We start from the raw sequence: 23813 nt of genomic DNA on the forward strand, positions 1-23813 counted from the left end.
TGAAAAATGTTCTTTTATATCTCCTGTCATGTTTAGTTCATAGGGAAGAAGAGTCTGGTTTAACTGCTAAAGTGCCTCAGAGTTTGACTATAGAGCTGTTCAGACATCCTTCCCCCTTCAGGTTTAGTTAATGTGTGAGGGGAGAGCCTCAGTTGCAGATGCCCCTGTTGGCCATACCTCTCTAGCAGGAGCACAGGCAAGGTTGCAGCTTACTGCTTGAGCAACTGCTTTGCAAGCCAAAGGTCTCTGGTTGAGTCCCCAGAGAAGGATGGGTAAAGACCCCTGCCTGAAGCCTTGGAGAGCCACTGCCAGTTGTTGCAGGCAATACTAAGCTACATGGAGGATGGTCTGACACCATATGAGGCAGTTTTCTATATTCTTTCCATGGAATCTGAAAAGGCTGTATGAGTGTGGGTTCTAGAACCCTTGTGACCTTGAACCATTGGCCCAGAGTTCCTATTCATGAAGGGGAAGCCTGCACATGAGCTGTATGTGTGCAAGGCGCTTTCAGACTAACACTGTCTGTATGGTTAATGGAGGAGCATGGCCAGTGAACATACAGACATGAGAAGAGCCTGCTGGATCAGGCCAATGGCCCATTTAGCCCAGCATCCTGTTCTGACAGTGGCCAACAAGATGCCTATGGAAAGCCAGCAATCAGTGGGTGCTTAACCATCATGAGTGGGCTACTGAGTAGTGTTCCATTCTCCCTTACACATTCACTGAGTGTGCAGTTGGGGTTCATCTGAACAGCCCTAACGTAGCCTTCAGCACATTTATTAGTGAAGCGTCCTTTATTAGAATGGGATGATTAGCTAGGGGGCCAAGCTCATGTGTTAGAATCAGCTCCATGTTTTCTTGGACTCATAGGGAAGAGATCAGTCTCTACTTTCTCAGCAGCGACTCACATTCGGCTTCAGCAGTCTTTGATCTGTTATGCCATCTGGTATCCCAGGCATGAGGAGAGAAACAGTGAGGACACAAAGACAATCCTGGAACTGAATGAGATCCAGGCATGGTACTGTGGCAAAGAGAAGGTCCTGTGGCTTAAAAGCAGTAGATAGGACTGGCAGCAGCCTCCCACTGCACCCCAGTGAGAATGAATGTGCAGCTCATATTACTTTTGTGATACTTAATCCAATATTTCCATTGGCCTCCCCAGCAGAATTGGCCCCAGCCTTTTGGTTGTGTGGGTGTGTTAGTATTAAGGCACAGTGAATTAGCTGGGCACTGTTTCCTTATGTCCATCTCAGCCTTCAGACTGCTCTCCCCTTTTCATCCTTTTGACTATGAGAAATCCTGAGGCAGGTGTGTGTTAGGAACCCTGCCCAGAAAGATACATATTAGGCTGCAATCCAATACATACTTACCTGGGAGTTAGTCCCACTGAACCCAATGGAGCTTACTTCTGAGTAGGCCTGTATTAGATTGCAGCCTAAGTAACTAAACCACCAGTTAAGTTATTGGGTAGAGCTCCAGTTTACTTGTTGAGGTTCAATAGGCAGCACAATGAGCAATATGACTTAGGAGTTCCACTTATGGCTTATGAAATAGAAGGAAGCAGGGGATACAACAGAGAGTGCCGCAGATTCCCTTACATTGTCAGAGAGGATTCCTGCAGAGTGTAGGACCTTTCCAGATCATAGGCATTGAGTGCTAAGATGTCGGCACTGTCTCTCCGTCAATGAGCCCTTTAATGTGTCTGGGTCCTGGTAATTGCCCAGCTCTACCAGCCTTCAGCATTGGCCACGCTAATGAGCATGAGGACAGTCAAGGATGGTGATTGTCCTGTGTCCAGGATGCAGTTCTGTGGGCTCCAAACTGCTGTGAGCATGATAAAATTATGGCTTTCCTTCTTTCAGTAGCACTTAATCCACCTCAAATTAATCAAATTAATCTGCTCAGGGTGATCTAGGAAGCCTGATCATGTGCAGGTTTACTATGAATTCTCAGAAGAATCCAGCTAAAACTCTTCTCAGAAGAATCCAGCTAAAACCTTGCCTTCATTATTTTTGCCCCTCACAATACACCTCTGCTTGTCACCATTGCTCCTTACACTCCAACGCTCAACCATCCAGCTGCCTTCACTAAGGCTGTCCTTTCTCCCTTGCTGCCATCATGCTTGGAACTCCTTCATAAAACACCAATGTGATGCCTTGTCTTTCTTTTCCTCCAAATTCCTCCTCAAAACTTATCTTGTCTATGACAATGTCAGTTTAACCCACAGATGGGGAACATGTGACCCTTCCTATGTTGCTGAACTATATTCCCACCATCCCTGACAGTTGACCCTGCTGGCTGGAGCTGATTGGAAGTTGGAGTCCAACAACATGAGTAGGACCAGAGGTACCACATCCCTGGCTTAATCCCTTGCTACCCATCTTTAAGGTTGACTATAAGTAACTGAACACATATTGTTCCCTTGACTCCACCTCTCTCTTGCCTCTTTCTGCTTGAAACATTTTTGATTGCAAGCTTCTTGGAGCATTGATGGCCCTATATAATTAATGAATCAAAGCTAGCCTCATTTAATTCAATGGAACGAATTCCCTAGTAAATGTGCTTAGGTGTGCTGCCATAAAACCTCCCAAATGTTTCTTTTCAGTAAGGAGGCTGGCATTTCATAACTAGTTTTGGTTGATACACACTAGGGGGCCCCCAGGAGTTAGAAAGAAACAGTTATAAGACTGTTCTTTTTGGAAACAAGACATCACACTGAGGTTTTCCAATGCGGAATTTAAAATAGCTTAAAAAATAAAATAATAAAAAGTTCGTGTAAGTGTGTAGCAGTTATTTTGAAACAATTGTCCTGTACAGTCAGAACATTCTGAAGGTCTATAGAGCATGGAATGAAATCTCTAAGATATGAGTCTTAGATTCATGAATTAATTGTGTGTTCCAAGACTCTGAAAAAAGAAAGCTTTCTCTCTATTTTGTGACAGTTTGGTAGGTCCTAATAAAACTACTGTCCAACTGTGGATTTTGGATTTTTTCGCATGGACCAACATGGTTTGCTTTGTGTTTTTAAAAGAGGTTTTACTAGACAAAGACTGAGACAAGCTGTGTAGGTAAGATTATTTTTATTATAAATGCACATAAGCAATTTCTTGTTCCAATGCAAGGGTGTGTGTGTTTATGTAATGAAAATGTTCACAGATGTGTGATGATTGCCAATGTAACTGTTGCCCTTGGATTTGTGTGTGTAGACTCTGAAAAGCACACAGACAATCTTCTATAGCAGCAAGGAATTTGTCATACTTCTGTATATACACAAAGTTTGGATATGCAGCTTCTGTGTACAATTAACAGCAATATATCTTTATTGCAAGGCCAGGTAGCGCATTAATAGTTGGCTGGTATGTTTAACTCAAGTTAGGCCAAAGAGAATTGTGTAAGAATGTAAACATGCCTGTTTGGGTTAGGGTAGTCTCTGCCTAGTTACTGTAACATTTGAGCATAATTATAGGAGGCAAAAATGTTAGGGCAGATGTTTTATAAAACCAATCATTAGCATGGGGAGAAGAAATCCTGACTTTACTGAATAGTATAATGGCTCCTGCTCACAAATATTATTATATGTTCAGTTATTCTTGATAATAAATTCATTTTGTACCATTTGGGGGATGGCTTTTTATGGTTTCCTATTAATTTTATATAGGTAATACGAAACATTTGGATATTGTTTCCCTTTTGGTGTGTGTGTCTATATATATACATATATAAGGATATATAATCCTTAGCTGTAGCATTTAAGCACAAAAATTTACATAGTTTAAAAATAACTCTGGATGATGACTATAAAATGGTATTTGTAATTCTTTCCTCTATAGCAGTGCGGCAGCCCAGAAGGGACTCCCAGACTTTTCCTACTGTCAATCAGTTAACTGTGTTTACACAGCCGACTCCATTCATTCTCTGAAACAAAATCACACCCTCTGTGGTGGCCGATAAGATTTTAACAGCTTGTTGGGGTAGCTTCTCAGATTCATTACGAGTGAACATTCACATTCCTTGGGCATTTCCAGTGTGTGTAACACACATACCACACACACACATACCCTGGAAAAAGAGAAGTCTGGTAATTTAGAAAAAGTATGTATCATCATCCTAAGCAGCTAGCTGGCAACAAGTGAATTCTTAAGCTACATCCATCATGTTGATTCATTGGAGAAATGAGCTTCCTGGAACAGACATGCCAAATTATAAACTGGTTTGTTTGCTCTCTGTGTACACCCCAGTTGCTGAGATTCTGGAGTGGCAAATGCCCAAGGACTAGAAGGAATTTGCTGTTGGGCACAGCCTTTGTCATATACCTGGGGTTCCTTGTCAGCCAAGTAGGTCACGTTATCCCACAGCACAGAGTAAGACCTGTAAAAGTAAATTCCCAGAATCTCCTGGATGCTGCCCAGACTCTTTCCCTTGAAATCCCATTGGATGGGACATTGTTGCTTTCTGACCTGGAAAGACCCAAGGTGGGAACAAATGATACTTCAGCACCACCCAACGTGGTGTATATCACCCTGAGGTCCAAGCGCAGCAAACCTGCCAACATCCGAGGCACCGTGAAGCCCAAGCGAAGGAAGAAGCAAGTAGTGCCTTTGCACCATGAAAACAAGAACCCAATAGCTGTCACTGGCCAGGAGAAGACCTTTATCCACAAGTCACTTCATGGGACTAGTAATTCTATGGGCAAGAGGAGAGCAGAAGCCGTCCCAGAGAAAGCAAGGGGCCCCCAGGAGGATCACAAAGAAAAAGGAGTACTGAAAAAGGATAAGGGATATTGGAGATCTCTGGTAAGAGGAGTAAATGTTCAGCCTGGTGCTCAGGAGAGCAATATCAGGATTTACAGTGAGAGCCCACCATCTTGGCTGAGCAAAGAAGACATCTCAAGCATGCGTCTTCTGGCAGATTCCAGAATAGACAGTATGCATGAGGCACCTTCTCAGCATGGAGTACTTCTGGTTTTTGGGAGGACTGCTGCTGTTAACAGGTCAGTCAAAGGAGGTGTTTGCAGCCAAAGGCATTGTGGCTTCATCAAGAGACCTCTTGACATGAGTGAAGTGTTTGCCTTCCATTTGGACAGGATCTTGGGGCTGAAGCGGACCTTGCCTACAATAAGCAGGAAATCAGGATTTGTACAAGGTAATTAATTCACACAATGGACAGGAACCCACACAATGTATAGGGGGATTCGCACAAGGGACATAGAGCATTCTCCCCACCCCACCTACCTGGGTACGTGTGTTTCTCCACAATAGCCAGAAATAGAAGTAAAGTAAATACTCTGCAGAGCAGTCACAAGATTAGCAGAAAATCTCTTAGATGTTAACAGGATTTGAGGTTTCCAGCTAAACATGCTCTTTCCAGTATCCATAAATATTCCAGGTATCTCATGCATAATTAGGAAGACTGAAGAGGGGTGGAGAAGAGGCTCCAATTTTGCTTGCATGCATGGAAAACAGAGGGGATGGGCAATTTTATTTAGATTCATTATCCATTATGGAAGTTGCATAAAGTTATGAAAAGAAAAACAGTGAGGCAGAGCCTAGAAATTGTCATCAGATGTAGCGGACCGTGTCAGGGTTTTGGACAGTTGGCCCTTGTGGGATTTTGTTTTGTTTTTCTCCTAGAAAATGTTATGGGCCAGAGATGGTGTCCCTGACAGCTGTGCAATCTCTGTTCATTTCTGTGGGACTTTTGGAAAGGTTCCGAGTAAATTCATGAATTTAATGGAGGTTGTGAAACAGCAGTGCATGGTGGTTTGTGCCCAGAGCTTAATTTAAGATACATTGGGCAATCTATTTCAAACTGTTTTAGGTGAGCAGAGGAACTGTTAATATGATAAAACTCTGTTCCCTTCCCATTCAGCTAGATTTCCTCCTATACCAGCAGTTATTTTATCATCAGTGTATAGTACTGAGATTTTCTGCCACAGCCAAACTGGAAAAAAATCAGGCATTTTTATCTAGCCTGCTACTATCAATAATAAGTAACAAAAACGGGAAAACAAAACAAAAGAAAAACAAATAGCAAAATCCCATGAATGCAAACAATGACAAAAATGAATGACTTTGCTTTTCACTCTTATTTATTTTTCAGTGTGACAAAGAAATGTGCCATATATTTTATGCATTGAACTTACAGATTGCTTACATTATGCATGCTTCATTTTGTAAATCTCGAAATGAGAGAAAAATGAGATCAAAATAAATATTTGGTTTATGCCACTGTTGTGTTAAATGATGGCTTAGAAAAAAGTTTCAGTCATAATAATATAATTCACTAATAGGCAAAAACCCTTGCAGTTTAAGAATGTACCTATAGCCAACAGATATTTCTATCAAACTTTTAAAAGCAGGGAAATTGGGCAGCTCTAGTGAATGCACCAGGGGAGCAGGAGACCTGACCTGCTGTCTGAGATATTGGACTGCCCTACAAATTTGTCAAAATGCAAACACAATTTGGGTTCGTCTTTCACAGTCCAATCCACTTCCTGCGTAGCTTGGAAGAATTTGGTAATATGTGCCCCTGAGCATATGGTGAATTTCTCTGCTTTTTGGTCCAGGAGGTAAAAAATGGGATCCTGTACAAGTTTGCTGAGAATGGATTGATCATTTGCATGCTTTTTGAGTTCAGTGGGATTTTCTCCCCTGCAATCATGCTTAGAATGGGTGAAACTGACCACAGGGGATGGGGAGGGGAGAAGGGGGAGGAGAGCAGGCAGGATGAGGAGGGCAGGTTTGATAATTTGCATGTTTATTGAGTACAGTGGAATTTACTCCTGTGCAATCATGCTTAGAATAGGCAAAACTAACCATGGGAAGAGAGGCCTGGAGTGTGGGCAGGGGAGGGGGGAGGAGAGGAAGAAGGGAAGAGGAAGGAAGAGGAGAGGGGAAGGAGGGGAAAGGCAGGTTTGATAATTTGCATGCTTTTTGAATTCAATGGGATTTACTCCTGTGCTAAGATAGTTAAAACTGTCCATGGGGGAGGAGGAGGGGGGAAGGGAGGGGAGAGGGAGAGGAGAGGGAGAGGAGGAGATTGGGTGGGCGGGCACTGGGCAGTGGGGAAGACGCTTTCCTTTCCAAAAGGAAAACATTGTGAATATTATCATAGTTTTTCAGCGTTTCTCCCACCTTTTCATTGTACAGCAGGCACATGTAGCCTCCCACCCAAATTTACACCAAAGCTGTCCCTGGCCACATCCACACCAGGCCTTTAGTTCACTTTGGAGAGTCATGGCTTCTACCAAAGAATCCTGGGAACTGTTGCTAGTGAAGGGTGCTGAGAGTTGCTAGGAGATGCCCTGTTCCCCTCACAGAGCTTCAATCAGAGCGGCTGACAGTTAAACCACTCTGGCCGTTGGAGCTCTGTCAGTGGAACAGGGGTCTCCTCTCAGCTCCCTTCACAAAGTACACATTCCAGGATTATTTGGGAGAAGCCATGACTATCTAAAGTGAAATCAAGTCTGGTGTGGGTATGGCCCCCTGATTAGGCAAACCCAGCAGCTGTGAGTCTGGCTTTTAGAACACTGACAGTTGATTCTTATTGAGCATGCCCAGCCTTATCATTGAGTTCAATGCTAAAGTTTTTTAAATTAATTAAAAATCAGCCAGGCATTTTTTTAATTTTTAAACTGCAGAAGATGAAGGTCAGTGTATGGGCAAGGTCAGTAATAGGATTACAGGTACTCTGTGAACATGGCTGATTTTTAATTAACTTTAACAGATTATGAGGAAACTGACAGAAAAAAATCCAAAAAGGGTCTTTCTCTCTCTCTCTCTGTTTTTACACTGCTAAAATAGTTTGCTATTTATGTTCTGATTTCTTCCTAGTGTAGTCATTATTTTATACAAAATCTATTATTGGCATGCATTTCTGTTAAAGGAATAGTAAAGCAAAAATAAAATAAAAAGCCAATGGCAGCAGGCTGCAGGAAGCAGATAAAATAGCAGTCTCTGGTTTATCTACATTTTGTAAGGCTTCCCAGTGGCAGAGCCTACAAGAGTGTCAATAGATTCTAGAAGTAACAATGAGCTTCATTGCTTGCTTCCGAGACCTATTCAGGTTACAGAGCGTGGAAGGTGCATTATGCATATGTTATTTTTAGGGAGAGGCTTTATTGCTGCAGACTTGTCAGAAGGAATGAGGTCATCCATTTTACGAATCCTGGACAGCATGGTCACACAGATGGCCACATAGCATGGGCAACTGCAGGTCCCTTTTACACTGTTCTTAGCCTAACTGTAGGAATAGTTGCTTCCCGTCTGCATTGTTGTTTTAGATTGTCAGGGTTTCTCCTTCTTCTTTTCTCCTTCTCATGTTCTCTGTAACTGCTGATGTTCCAAACGTAGACAGCTGTTGTTAGGTGATGAGTAGGAGAAAATCAATAGCCAGTTTTCATTTTGGTTATTTCTTGCCAGGCTGTTTCTTAGCTTCAGATGAGATTGGAATGTGGAACAGCCAAAGTACATGGCTTTCCCCGGAAATGTTCTGGATTTTAGTCATCCAGTTATAGTCATCAATAGCTACCTTGGGCATCAGCCACCCGGCACAAGTCCCATTGAAATGAATGGGAGCTCTTCCAATGCTTTCATCTCTTTAATAAGACTTGTGTAGGATAATCTCTCAGTGTATTGTGTCTATACTTAGAAGCAAACTGAAGCTGCAACCCTATAACTACTTTCCTGAGACTAAGCCCCATTGAACTCAATGCAGTAGTGGCTGGTGCTCTTTGGGACTGGTAGGGTGGAAGGAAGGGAGGCCAACAGTAGATGGAGCCAGAACCAATACAGGCAGAGCCACCTCATTCTAGTCTTGCCCTCAACCTTCTCCCTGCTCAGTTCTACAAGGGCAACACTGAGATTAAGGAGGGGGAAGTTGACATGCAAAGCCATCCCGTGGACTGGTTGTAAGCAAGAAGGCAGGCAGGTGGGGACTGGTTGAGGGCAGACTAAGGTTGTTGGGGCAGTGCTCCATCCGTTCAGCCCCCACTGAATCAATGGGATTTCCTGCTGAGTATGTGCAGGCTGTCAATGAGTTTCGTTCACTCAGATATATTAGACACACACACATCTCTGTGTCAGAAAAGGAATATATCCATTTTAAAATGTAAATCAGTTTGTGAAAATCCAGAAAATCAAAGTACATGAGAGAATCCTTATCTGGACTCTTGGGATCTGCACTTTTATTCAGCAAAGGCATTTTCTGGTGAGGTTATGCAAACATTTTCACCAAGTGAATTTCTCTGTCGATTGAAATGCAACATTGGAGACTGACATTTCTACATGATATTTCCCTTTTAGCATGTCTCAACACTGATATGATATATAAAGACCAATTTGCTGCCATGTTAACATCTCACAAAATAAGCTCCTCAAAACTGTCATTCATTTGGTGAAAGCCTTTTCAGAGATGCACTTAGCAAGCTCATATAAAACAACTTTAGCTTGCACTCCCTTCCCCCCTTCTCTTGCCCGAAGTCTTTTTCACATTTGACAGACTAACAAAATGAGCTTTGTTTGCTGTTGCCCAAATGAACAGTGAACCTTTTTACATCACAGAATTAATTCACATTGTTCTGTGACATGCCCGCATTATTAGAAGGGAAAGCGGACTCCTGACAACTTTCCCCCTAAGATTCATTACTGTTGACAGATCAAGATTTATAAAGGCACGAGGACTACAAGAGATGGAAGCCTTCCATAGTTCTGACCTGAAAAGCAAACAAAGCATAATTAGTAATGCCAGTTGTAAACTTGCTGCTTTTGTCCCTGAGCTCACATGTGATGTCAGTGAAATGAAGGGCCTTCATCCCAAGAAGTGGTGGTGGTGGTGGTGATGAACAAATCAGGAAGTGGTGAGGGAGACAAACTTACAGCAAGTGCATAGATCCAATTCCTCACCTATCTGTTTGCTAAGGCTAGATTGTAAACAAAGGCAAAGATTAGAAAAATGGTTCCTACAATACAGTACATATACTTGGGGGTTGGTGGTGAGTTGGAGCAGAATAGGCCTCGGATTCAAAGATCTATTTTGGGTTAGGGTTGCCATATTCTAGTTCCCCAAATCTGCTCAGGCTAATTTGCATATTATGCAAATTATTTGCTAACTATGCAAATTAAACATACTAGTGCAGCCTTTCCCAACCATTGTGCCTCCAGATGTTGTTGGACCACAACTCCCATCTTTCCTGACCATTGGCAATGCTGGCTGAGGCTGATGGGAGTTGTGGTCCAACAACATCTGGAAGCACACTGGTTGGGAAAGGCTGCACTAGTGGTTGCATTGTCCAGTTTTGGTTTTGTGCCTAGTAGTTTCCACCAAAAACTGGGGGAAAATGTGAGGAGTCTTAAAAAAAAATCCTTACATTTTCAGCCTTAAATGCCTAGACTCTATTTCCAACACTATGGAATATTTATTTAAGAAGATTTATATCCTGCCCTCCCACTATTAAAAACGGAGCTCAGGGTAGCTTATAAACATAACAAAAATACACAGTCAATATAAAAACATAAACACAAAACCGAAACAAACATAAAACAAGTCAATGCAGCAGTATAAAAATCCAGCATAAAACAAAAAGCCAGCAAAGCATCAATTAAAAGCAAAATTGTGACCAAGAGGATGTCTGTACCAACAATTAGGAAATGTGAAATGAACACACCACTACAACTTGTAATACAGATAAAAATAGTTACTGTAAACCGCCCAGAGAGCTTCTGCTATGGGGCGGTATATAAATACAATAAATACATAATACATAAATAAATAAAAATAAAAGATTTTAATATTATCAGTTCAGTCAATCATCTTATCTATAAAGAGAGTAGTGTCTGAGCATGTGAGAAGTGTCTTTAGTACACTGAGAGCGGAAACACAGCCTTTATGATAAAGGCTGGAACTTGATGGAGACTTGACTGCTGGCACCTATTTTTTAAAAATATTTTTAAAAATGCAGTGAATTCTAGAGACCTGGCAAGCTGTGTTAGCATTAGGCAGGGCAGGTGTTCCATTCCTATTGGTGTTAAGGGGGAAGAGACATTCCTATTGGTCTTAAGGGGGGAAGTTTCCAACTCCCCACTGCATTGACTATATATATTTATAACCGTTGTGTGTGTGTATATATGTCAACATGCAAACACACACATACACATGCCCATCCATTTCTGGGGAGGAAATGAAGTAGGGTAATCTTTGGTGGGAAGATGCCTGCCAGTCATTTTGAAGAAGGATATGTATCAAAAAACACTTTTTAGCTTTTTCTGAATTGCTAAACAAAGGCTCTGCCGGGTAACAGGGTGAGTGAGGCTGCATTCCAACGCAATTTTACTCGGGACTAAACACCATTTAACGGGGCAGGGCCAAAAAATGTAAATGCTAGTAGCACAGCCTTTTCTGCAGAGAGGTTTGCTTTTATATATTGTATTGTTCAGGGGAGGGAGAGTTTGGTAGATTCATACTCCTTTATTCCATCCAACATGATGGCAAGCAGACCCCTCCATTGCATTCACCATTTAAGACACATACCCTGAGACAAAGAGGCAATTGAGATGGAGGCTACTTCTCCTTGCTGACTCCAGGGGTGTAGTTGTTCAGGGTTTCAGGGCGTGTCCCCTTTCTTTTTTGGGGAGCAGGGTCCCAGCAGGGTCCCTATGTCTCCAGCATCCTACAAGCTAATCAGCATGAAAGGAGAATGTATTAACCACTAACAAGAGTCTTCCAACATGTTTCCTTGTCCTTTCTTGCTGATTGTAGCCAGTCAGAGTAAAAGGAGGTGAGTAAGCCACTGAGAAAGACTCTTTTTTCAGTAGCTAACATTCTGCCCTTTCAGGCAGATTGGCTCTTAGGGAAGTCATGTTGTGGGAGAAACCATTAACAAGGATCTCATTCTCAACCCAGCAGTAAAAAAAGGGAGGAGGGGCCGTTGCTGTGACTATTATTAGGGGACCCTGCACTTCTGAATTTGCCACTACGCTACTGGTTGACTCAACTAGAATGTCTATGGATAAGGGATAGAGCTGCATGTGTTGATCAAGTGAGCATGTGCAGTTTTCTAAACTGCTAGATTATGCATATGCAGCAGGCAGGCAGACTAAAATTCTTGATTTCTCAGGATACCTGTGGTATCCCTCGCTGGCTAAGAACAATGAAAGATGGGAATATGCTGACTTCCCATAAAATGGGCAGAAAACTGCCTCCACATTTTGCCTTGGATCTCTGGATCCACAAGGACTAGAGAATCCAGACCACTTAATCAGCTACGCAGACACTGCGTAGTGTGGCTAGAATCTGGGTAAAACCCATTTAACTGGGCAATATGGTAACCCGACTTTGGGTATGGCTAGCCGGTTGTGTCTTTGTTTTTGTTTTACATTTTATTTGGTTACTTGTTTGAATGGCTGTCCCCAAACCTCTCTATAAAGAGAGTTTTGCAATGTGGCATGGGGAAAATGATTGTTTTTGTTGTTATAAAAATGTCCAAAGCTCCCTTAGGTGTACAGAACTAGTTATAAAGTTCTTTGGGTCTAGGCCTGACCAAATATAAAATCATAACATTTTATTTATTTTACATTTTTTATCCTGGCATGTCTCCAAGGAGCTCAGGGTGTTGTACAAGTCCCTCATGGTGTTCTCCTTACAATAACCCTGTGAGGTAGGTTGAGAGATAGTGGCTGTCCTTAAGTCACCTAATGAGTGTCAGATTGAGTAGGGATCTGAGCCCACTTCTCTCCAATCCTAGTCCAACAGTCTAGCCAATACTCTGATGTTTGTTGCTGTTACTTAGCAGAGCCATTCATTCATAAGGTAAGAAAGATTGCACTATAAAGGTGGACATTTTAATCATGGGGGAAATGGATAATCAGAGAAGGGAGAAAAAGAATTATGGTGTGTGTGTAAATGTGAGGGAAGTCACCCTGAGGGCCATTTTGATGGAAAATGGAATAAAAGTGGGAGAAATGAAAACAAATAATAAACTGTATGGCAAGCATGCCCTAGACGCTGTCACATTTCTGACATACAGATTATTTTATTATTTATACCTCTGTGGTCCGCAGCATGGGGTTCATTTGACAAAGGTCTGTTTATCAACAGACAGGGCAAGCGACTGCAATGGTCAACATGTTTCTTAGGCAGCATTGAGACATGAGTATAGTTAGGCTGCATACACACCATACATTTAAAGCAGATTTAAAGCCCCTGAAAAGCCATTCCAGAGTGTTGAGGGACTCTTTGGGACAGCATAGAATGTAGCACATGGGAGATTTGCAGTGTGTGAGGGAGTGGCAGAAATCAGGGGCCACCATGAGTGAGTGCCTTCCACTTGCTCAAGAGCAGGTTTGGATCCAACCTATTATTTTTAGACTAGAAGGTATTATGACAGAAGCTGCGTTGCCACACTAGTTCCTCTTGCCTTGTATGGCCCCCCAATTCCTCTTGCCTTGTGATCGTCTCTGGATAAATATGCTTTGCAGGTTTTTGAACTTGTGAAGAGAGATAACTGTAGGAATGTTCATACGTTATATTCAACAAGCGTACAGTTTGTGTACCTGGGTACACAGTAGTTGAGCTGTGTACTTGGACAGTTATTGACATGGAATGTTCAATGAGTGTACATTTGGTACGTAACAACTGAGCTACGCAAATCAATAACCTCTTTTGCACAAACACATGTACATGTGCAGAGACAGCTTGCACCTGTGTTCAGGGTAGCATGTGAATAAGCCTTATTAGACAAGTGATAACAGAACACCTTAAAAACTCTCATAGAAACATCTTTGTCTCCATTCAAGTCCTCCACAGTTTGCTCAGAAGCAGAATTTTAACCCTTATTTCTGGCAGAACAGCAACATGAATGTAATTTCATGAAACAATATTAGCTAAAGAATGAGCTCGTATTTGGAGTTTCCTTCATCTGAATTACACTTAGTAAGAAATGGTATCTGACTGACTTTTAGCCTCATTGTGTTATGCTCATTCTGTAATTAGTCTTGTGCCAGCAGAGGCTGGGAACTTGGCATAGACAGAAGGGGAAGCTCCACTGATTCCATTTACCACATTACTCTAGTGATCTCCACATGCTGATAAGCCTAGTCAGAGTGCCGCCTTTAAAAAAGAAGTGTCAGCCAGCAAGCAATGTGTTTACGATGCTCTTTCTCTGCACACTTAACATTGGACCTTATCAATATGATTAATGTTTGGGTAAAGGACAAGGAGAAAATGTGTCCTTGCTGAGGCATCTAGCTTTATTGCATGCCCTTGATCAGGTTCAGCTGTTTCTGTTCACAGTTTGCTCTCATATCTTAGTATTTAACAAAATGGCTAGAGGCCAAAGGGATATTGTGGTAGATAAAAATGTACTGGAATACTGTGTGTATAGTTCTGGTCACTTCACCTCAAAAAGGATGTTTTAGAGCTAGAAAAGGTTCAAAAAAGGGCTACCGAATGACCAAGGGGCTGAAACAACACTCCTGTGGGGAAAGGTTACAACTGGGGCAGCCAATGCAGTGCCCTGTAGATGCTGTTGGACTCCATTGCCCATTATGACAGACCAGTGGTCATGTTGACTGGGATGGATGGATGTTGGAGTCCAATAACATCTGGAGGGCACCATGTTAGCTACCACTGTTACAGCATAATTTGTTTGTTTTTAGTTTAGAAAAAAGTGAGTATGGTGGGAAATGTTAGAGGTGTAGAAAGTTATGCATGGAGTGGAGAAAGTGGATAGGGAGACGTTTCTCTCTCTCACACACAATGCTAGATGCCAAGGTTATCCAATGAAGTTGATTCAGAACAGACAAAAGCAAGTTCTTCTTCACACAAACAGCACGCAGTTGAACAATGGAATTTGCTCCCACAGGATGTAGGGATGGCACCAACTTGGATGGCTTTACAAGATTAGACAGATCATTGGAGGATAGGAGGATGGGTATGTTCTCCCTCCCCTGTTGGAAGTAGTATGCTTCTGAATACCAGTTGCTGGAAACAAAAGGAGGGGAGAGTACTGTTTTGCTCAGGTCCTGCTTCTGGGCTTCCTATAGGCATTTGGTTGGCCATTGTGAGAACAGGATGGTGAATTAAAAAGGCCTTTGGCCTGATCCAGCGGGGCTCTTATGTTTTTGTTTGTTTATGAGACAGTACAATCTATGTCATATATGTTATTTATTCCTTCCCACATGTCTTGGCATTAATAAACAAATAGAAAAAGATTATTTTCCCCTCCATCCAAATTATTTTTATTTTATTTATTTATTATTTGATTTGTATCCCGCCCTTCCTCCCAGCAGGAGCCCAGGGCGGCAAACAAAAGCGCTAAAAACACTTTAAAACATCATAAAAACAGACCTTATAAAATACATTAAAACAAAACAACGTGAGAAACATTTTTTTTAAAAAGCTTTAAAAACATCTTTAAAAAAAGGGTTAAAGACATTATTAAAAAAACACATTAACAAGCAATTCTAACAGAGATGCAGACTGGGATATGCCTGAACTTAAAAGGCTTGTTGAAAGAGGAAAGTCTTCAAAAGGCACCGAAAAGATAGCAGAGATGGCAGAGAGATCCTATAAATTATGTAATGGTTTTAAAATAAGATGGCATAGAGATAAATAAGACAAATATAATCTTTGCAGACTGATGCATCTGCAATAGGCCTGTGCACCAGGGTCTGCCTTCCTATTGAGCAGACTGAGCCAGGCACCTCAGACAGCTGATTTGGTTGTCATGAAAGTAAAAGGTAGTTATTTAATATATTAAAGGGTTAGTTATTTGATATATTATTGTTTATTTTTTTTAACTGCCAGGGAGTGAGAGAGATGCTTATGGGATTTCCTGCCTCAGGTACCAAAATAACGTGACAATTTTTGGGTGCTATGAATTTTAACTGGCATTAGGAAGCAAAATGTTGGGGATGGGGGCTCTGCTAGTTTTGTGTTATGACTAGGGGTGGATGAATCTGTCTGTTTCTCTTTTTGTTTTTCCCACTCAAGTTCAGTTCTCCATATTTCCACATCAGTTTTTGATTTTTTTAAAAATAACCAAATCCTTATGAAAATTTAGCAGCATTTTAGTGTGAATTTCAATTTTGCCTAATTTACATTTTTTGCAAAGCAATTTTCCCTTTTATAATGCATTTTTGTATCCTGTTTTCACTAACATATGCATTTTATGCACATTACTTGGCATTGCAAGATTCAAAGAAGTACAGATTTTGAAGGATGAGTGTGTTTGTGTTCATGTATTGTTTTGAAAGTACAAATTACATGGGCTCACCTATAAAAGTGATCTGAATCGAATTTCTCCCCCATCCCTAATTGTAACCTGTCAGGATTTTGATAAACCTTCACAATCTATGGATAGTAGGCTGTGTGCAATTGGTGGGGCTCAAGTTGCGCAGGCCTGGTTTATGATATTGTTGCGCTCCTCCCCAATCTCCGAGCAGTGAGATTTCCGGGGTCCCTGCGTTCCTCCAGGGTTTGGTTTCCTTTGGGAAGAAGGTCAGCGCAGACTGGGGTGTCTTTATGAAATATGGTTTATTTATTTACACACATTCCAACCTGAACTTAAGATGTAGGGGGTTCAAGGCATCAGCAGTCCAATATCCAGCTTTTCCATCTGGGTTGCAGGAGGCACCCCAAATGCCATGGTGCAGAGAGCCAGTCTCTCTGCCTCCTTCAGTTTCCAAGCATTCTTAAGACAAAACTCAAAAACTACAAGCCTCTTCTGTGCTCCAGTAAGGGGGGGGGATGCTCTTCTGAAGAGTTTCAATGACAAAAGGGTCTTCCTGGCCCATTCACCATTGCTGGGCAAATGATAGGCCCATTATCTTACCTGGCCAATCTGGTTAACAAAGGAGATTCATCTGGCTAGCAGAGCCAGCCCCCAAGGCATAGGATTCCAAATCAGAGGCTGGGAAGGGAACCCACAGGAATCATCCATCCCAACCCCCATGCTCATAACAATATAATTCCTCATTATATTCACGTCTCTTCTGTCGGGAGACTTCCTTTCTATGACTGGTTTCCTATGCTCTTTGTTTTGAACTTCCCAGAATTTCCCCTTTCCTTCTGCAGAATACCGATGCTAACATCTCAGTGGTTCATATTTGTCCTTCAAGTGGTATTAAACTCTGCAGTGACTAGAAAACTGGATATGGCAGGCCTTGATTCATGCCCCACCTTTCACATATTGCGAGCCCAGAATTGATTTCCTAGGAGAAGCTTGGTTGCCTGTATCAGTGACTTTCTTAGCTGCAGTTTCTTATCTGGTGTCCAGATGCAAAGGAAGGCCAGGCTCTTGCACTCTTGAATAGTGAAATGGAAAAGGATTGCCTTCAAGTCGATTCCGACTTATAGCGACCCTATGAATAGGGTTTTCATGGTAAGCGGTATTCAGAGGTGATAGTATTACCAAAGAAATCATTTTTGAAGACAGTGTTTGTCAGCTGCAGTTACACTTTACTGTTAGGCCCTCCCTGTGAACTTAGCAAGGGCATGTGGTGGATACTTTACCTGGACTCAGTGAGCTTTTTGTTTGATCAAGCATGGCAATTGTTACAGTCTTGCAATGGAAATGTCTGTGGCAACAACTCTATGGGATCTTGGCAAGTACTTTTAGATTCCTCTTGCCTTTTTCCTTTGCTAATGCTGCTTCCAAAATCTGACAGATGCATTACCATCCTTTTACATATGCATGCATGGACCTTCTGAGAGCAGCTTTACTTTTGAATTCTTTGGAGATTTTATAATCTGTGTTTAATAACTCTTGTGTTTGAAGAATCAGTGACTAAACTTACAGAAGAGAACATGACTTGGGGAAGAGAACAATTAACTCCCTTAGCCGGGGAAACCCAGACAGGAGTTCTCTAAAGTCATTTTTTCCTAACTTGTGCTGCCTATGTAGCAGAATACAACAAAACTGCAATTCTTTCATTAGGAAGTCTGTAGGGTACATTAGTGTAGGCGAGGCACTAAGTTGCTATGGGGATGGAAACCAAGTTAAAGAAACATAGCTGGTCTTTCATCAGTGCAGTATTTCTCTCCAAGCTAGTGGTTCTGCTACTGGCTCTGCATTGCCATCTCTCCTTCCCTCCCCCCTCTCTCTTGTTATCTCCATCTTGTTATTTCCCTTCTTGCTCAGCTACCAATAGGACAAGTGGTAGAGCTTTACATGGAGAAGGTCCCAGCTTCAATCCCTATCTGTCCAGGTAGGACTGGGAAAGAAGCCTGTGTGAAGCCCTGGAGAGTCACTGCCAGGTGGTTGGTGTGGACAATACTGAGCTAGATGGACCAATGGTCTGACTTGGTATAAGGCAGCTTCCTAGGCTCTTGCAAGCTCCATGGGATGAACATGCTGCACAGCTTCTCTAACTGAAATGGGGTGTCAAAGAGCTGGGATGTTGGGGGTTGGGCTAGAGCTCCCAGGTTCCAGGCAGAGCAAGCATTCCCATGGCTGCAAAATTAGCTCTGCCTCTTTCTTCCCAATCCTGGGGCACCCCAAAAAGAGCAGGGAACTGATCTGTCTCTTCTTTACCATTCACCAGCTACAGTGTGGTTGGCTGCTGGTGGAGACTGCTTGCTGGGAGGACGTGTGTGTGTGTGTACAGGGCTTTATGGATTTTGCTTCTAGCTCATGGTCCAGCTGAATATATTTGACATTCTTTTATGCAGGGGACATTTCCCCCTAGTCAGAGTGCTATGGTCGATCTGCTATGTGAGCTTTTGGATCACTTAACTAAAGAATTATGTGACCTGTTTCTGTTGATGGGATTCCTTCTTCATTCCAGCTGTTTGCTTGAGGGATCCGGTAATGTGGATGTGACTTAATCAGTAGGAAATGTATGTGCAGTGTGGCTGTTGACTTCCATCAGGGTGTGTGTGTGGGGGCGTCAGAACACTTTCCCCCCATGGTTCCTTCTGTTTATATTACAATGTGACACTAAATGGCTTCCAGCTTTGCTCTCCCTGTGCTTCTTTGGACAAGAGTTGTTCATTTCACTGGAGTCTGTTTGGGTAGAGCACCTTGAGGATAACATGGTGTGGGTTGATTGATGTTTGCGACGTCTGTTTCCTGTGAATCATGCACATTTCCTGTGCATCACCTTAGCTCCATTTTGTTTTCCAAACGGCAAGTTTTCCTATTTGTTAAAAATAATTTTTTTGTCTGTCTGTCCTCCCCCACCCCCTTCATCATGAACCCGTGGGAGGAAACAAGTAAAAAGGAAAACAGGAAGGGGTCTGCATGAGGAGCATACTTTTGTAAAATAAGAATGGGCAAATGTGTGGAGGATAAGAATAAGGAAGTCATGTACTGCTTTGATTTGCGGGGGGAAAGCACCATGATCTGTGAGTGACTAAAGGCACAGTCACTGGTTTGGGGATCTACGTTTGTCACGAAATTGAGCACATAGGGGACAGTACAAAGCTCTCTTCCACTTCCCTACATTCCACTGCTTTCATCTCACCCCCCCCCCCCATAAAAGCCCAGTATCTGCACCAAGAAGTGAGCCAGCTGGGTGTAAATTCTTAAAGCTGCAGAACATGGGAATTAAGATAGGGAGAGGGAGTGGATTTTGCTCCCATCCCATGTGCACTCAATATTAGAGATGAAAATAGGCTGCCTCCACCTCTGTTTCATAGCTAAATCAGGGAATCCATGGGTAGCAAATGTTTTCACATCTGTTTTGGCCCGAAAGTTGCCACTTCCTCCCCCGACTGGCATGCAGATATTCTGCAGGCTCTGCTCATTATGGCATGAAGATACATCAATGAGAAAGTTGCATTTCTGCATGTCACCCCATGACAGTGTGGTGGCATGGTTAGAGCGTTAGACTAGGACCTGGGCGACCAAGGTTCAAACTCAGCCATGAAGCTCACAGGGTGACCTCAGGCCAGTCACTGCCTCTCAGCCTAACTTACCTCACCGGGGTGTTGTGAAGATAAAAAGTGGAAGGAGAGAACCATGTACTCCACCTCAAGCTCCTTAGAGGAAAGCTAGCATATCAGTGCAATAATAAAAATGAATAAACAAGGGTCTGTGCCTTCTTTGAACCTCTTCAGACAGCAGGTGTGAGTAAATATGACAGAATGCTCCTCCATACACATACATCCTTCCTGGAAATCAGATGTAAAGGGAGAAGGGTTCTAGCCTAGCCTCCTCCCACATGCCTACGTTTATTTGTGTAGGGTTTTTTTTTCTGTATGGAGGAATTATTCCCTGTTCTGGTCACATATAAAGTGGATGTTTGTGGGTGAGACTAATAGGAAAATGGGGAGAAGTTTGCTGAACCTCTCCTCTCACACCTTGCCTCCCTCATAGTCCATTGGTCCGAACACTTTTTTTACTTTCAAGGCCACATCCACACCAGACATTTGTTCCACATTAAACAGCCATGGCTTCCCCCCAAAAGTCCTGGGAGGTGTAGTTTGTGAAGGGTACTGAGTGTTGTTAGGAGACTCCTGTTCTTCTGACAGAGCTCTAATGGCAAGAGTGGTTTAACAGTCAGCCCCTCCTCCCAGAGAATTCTGGGAATTAGCGCTCTGTGAGGTGAATAATAGTCTCTTAACAATTCTCAGCACCCTTCACAAACTACACTTCCCAGGATTCTTTGGGAAAGCCATGGCTGTTTAATGTGAAATAAATGTCTGGTGTGGGTGTGGCCCAATAGTGGAAGTGGACAGGAAAGAGCCACATACCTCTCTTTCATGTGAGAGAAATTTCATTTCATTTTCTTTTCATTCTCACATGAGAGAATGTAAGGCAAAGTAAGGGGTGGGAAGGCTCAATGTCCCTCTCCTGCACATTGATTTTACACTTAAAAGAGGAACCAAACTAGACATGATGTTTGTCACATAACTTAGTCCTATGTGGCTGGGCCAAATCAGACTCCCCTCAGTGTCATACTTGCTATTCACAATAGGAAGAAAGTGCAAACCCAGGGTGGTGGTGGTCCAGTTCCAATTGGGATGACAAAGCGTTAAAGCCCCCCTCTCCTAACACCATAGCTCCAATCCAGCTTGAGGCTTCTCCAGCTGTGTATTTCTTCAAGACAAACACTTATGTAGGATTTAACTATCCTGTTTTGCTAGGAAATTCATCTTCACAGTGGAAGTAGGTAGATATAGTTGAGCCAAGCCTCTTTCAGGAAGGTCAGAGTAGTCAGGATTAAAGCCAGCTAAATTTGCTGCCCTGGGCTGCTGTTGGGAGAAAGGGCGGGATATAAATCTAATAAATAAATAAATAAATCCAGCCAGAGAAGCTCTTGCAAGCCAAAGTCTCTCTAAGCAAGAATCAGGACCCTGGAGCTCCCTATGGGCTCTGCTAGCTGAGCTAGGAAGGATGTTGCCTCAACAGTGCACTGAAGCCATCTGAAGCCTTATAAAGGCAAGCAAGACCTGTTCTGCATTAAGCCCCACCTCCTTAAAGGAGCCAGGGGTGTTCTTTAAAGGGCCTTTGTGTTATACTGTGCCTCTGGCATCTGCACGATCTAAGTCTTAGACTCTAGGAGATGAGGAGCTGCTGGAGAGTTACATGAGTCCAAGGAAGGTGGGAGCCAGTAGTAGATGGCATTGTGGGCTAGTGGTGATCAACTGACCTCCTGATAACTGAGTCACTGCTCCATACTGGGAAGGAGAGGGGGAGGTTGGCACAGTGCATACACACCGGCTGGAGCAGCAGAGACTCAGTTATCAGGAAGTCAGGTGAGCATCACTACTCCACCATGCTGTCCAAAACTGGTGTCATCTGGCCAGGAAGGCATGGGAGGAGCTACTGAAAGTTTTGCCATGAGGAAAGTGGCTGAACCTCATCTTCATCTGAGCACTGGGGGACCTCAGGATTAGGGGCCATGCCACAAACTATGTCTAGTCTGGCTCTGAGAAACCCCCTGATTTATATGTGAAAAGAAGCATGTCTGCCATTCCCATATTTAGTTTGGCCTTGAAAACTAGCCCATAGTCAACTCTGCTTCCATATGTAGAGTGAAACAAATAGTTAAGCAGATTTTAAAGCATTTTCAAACATGTCTTGTATAACCATATGCATCATGCACCAAGACTACATGAAAGTACTGCATGCCGCGTGTCGAGATTTTCCCTGCTTTCCCTTGGATAGCCGGCACAATTTCATGGTGGGTTTACCTTGGGGGAGCAATACAGCCAGACACATTTTATGCATCCTGTCTCTTTTCAGATATTGTAGTTAGGAAATCATACATTGTTAAAAAAAAGCTAAAGTGGTAAAGATGATACTATAAATCTGTTTAGTAGAAGATGGAATTCACTGCTTGGTCATGCATATATCATTTAATAACGACACTCTCATAATATTGCTTTGCTGAAATTGAATGAGCTGCAGAGATTTACATCACATGCTGATCTGCCAAGCCACTTCTAATCTATTTAATATAACGTTTCATGCAGCAGAGTTGTTTTAGGCAGTTTGCAACTGTAAATTCTTAGACATTGATGGTAATTATAATGTCCAGGGTTCTTCCTTCACTGTGGTTGTTTTCTTTACATGTGGAGTATGACCACATTAACCAAAGGAAGTAAAATCATTGCTGGTTTCAGATTCATTATAAACATCTGTTGTTAACTACTATGATTTTAGACAATGTCTACAGCATGGGCAAGGGTTGCAAAATGCAACACTTAAGTATGAAATGGTTGTGTTTAGTTGTTTTCTTTTCTTTCACCTTAGATGATCAACCATGTCCTGTTATTCTTTGGGATCCATCCTTGGCCCAGACAGACAATGAGACACATTCTTCTCTGAAGCTAAACTGGGGGGCTTACAAGCAACAATTAAAGCAGAAGTGTTGGCAAAATGGCAGAGTGCCCAAAGCAGAGTGGGGATGTACAGATATTCATCACTATGAATGGTCCAAGATGGCACTCCTAGATTTTCTTTTACAGGTAAGACAAAGGGGGCTTATTGCCAGTGTACAAGATGCATTTTAGCAACACATTTTACTGGGTAAACTATTTGCATTAGAAATGCTAGTGATAAGGAAGCTTCATTTGGAGCCTCAGCAAAGCAAAATTGTTACAGAAACTAGAAGTCAAGTCCCTACATGGTAGAGAATCATACAGCTGTAGAGTTGGAAGGGCCTATAAGGCCATTGAGTCCAACCCCCTGCTCAACGCAGGAATCCAAATTAAAGCATTTCTGACAGATGGCTGTCCAGCTATATCGTGAATGCCTCCAGTGTTGGAGAGCCCACCACCTCCCTAGGTAATGAATTCCATTGTTGTACCGCTCTAACAGTTAGGAAGTTTTTCCCAATATCCAGAAGAAATCTGACTTCCTGTAACTTGAGCCCATTATTCCGTGTCCTGTACTCTGGAATGATTGAGAACCTGGCCCTCCTTTGTGTGGCAACCTTTCAAAAGTGCTATCATATCTTCCTTCAATCTTCTCAAGGCTAAACATGCCCAGTTCTTTCAGCCTCTCCTCTTAGGGCTTTGTTTCTAGTCCCCTGATCATCCTTGCTGCCCTCCTCTGAACCCATTCCAGTTTGTCTGCATCCTTCTTAAAGTGTGGTGTCTAGAACTGGATGCAGTACTCAAGATGAGGCCTAACCAGTGCTGAATAGAGGAGAACCAATACTTCACGCAATTTGGAAACTATACGTCTGTTAATGCAGCTTAAAATAGCATTTGCCTTTTGTACAGCCACATCACACTGTTGGCTCATATTCAGCTTGAGATCAACAACAATTCCAAGATCCTTCTCACATGTAGAATTGCAGAGCCAAGTATCCCCATCTTACAACTGTGCTTTTGGTTTCTTCTTGCTAGGTGTAGAACTTTGCACT

The 23813-nt window shown here is 42.5% G+C and overlaps 1 protein-coding gene across 1 annotated transcript in view; it reads left to right on the top strand.

Annotated features, from left to right (window-relative positions):
- The first annotated feature begins 2736 nt into the window (after nt 1-2736).
- GASK1B (golgi associated kinase 1B) overlaps nt 2737-23813 on the top strand; it is a 39960-nt gene continuing 18883 nt past the window's right edge. The window contains exons 1-3 of the mRNA XM_061584404.1: nt 2737-3068; nt 3831-5142; nt 22697-22911. Of these exons, the coding sequence (XP_061440388.1) occupies nt 4173-5142; nt 22697-22911 (1185 nt within the window). The 5' untranslated portion in view covers nt 2737-3068; nt 3831-4172. The remainder of the gene's footprint in view (nt 3069-3830; nt 5143-22696; nt 22912-23813) is intronic.

Source organism: Rhineura floridana, chromosome 9 (genome assembly GCF_030035675.1).
Source record: "Rhineura floridana isolate rRhiFlo1 chromosome 9, rRhiFlo1.hap2, whole genome shotgun sequence".
In the NCBI taxonomy this organism is placed as follows: domain Eukaryota; kingdom Metazoa; phylum Chordata; class Lepidosauria; order Squamata; family Rhineuridae; genus Rhineura; species Rhineura floridana.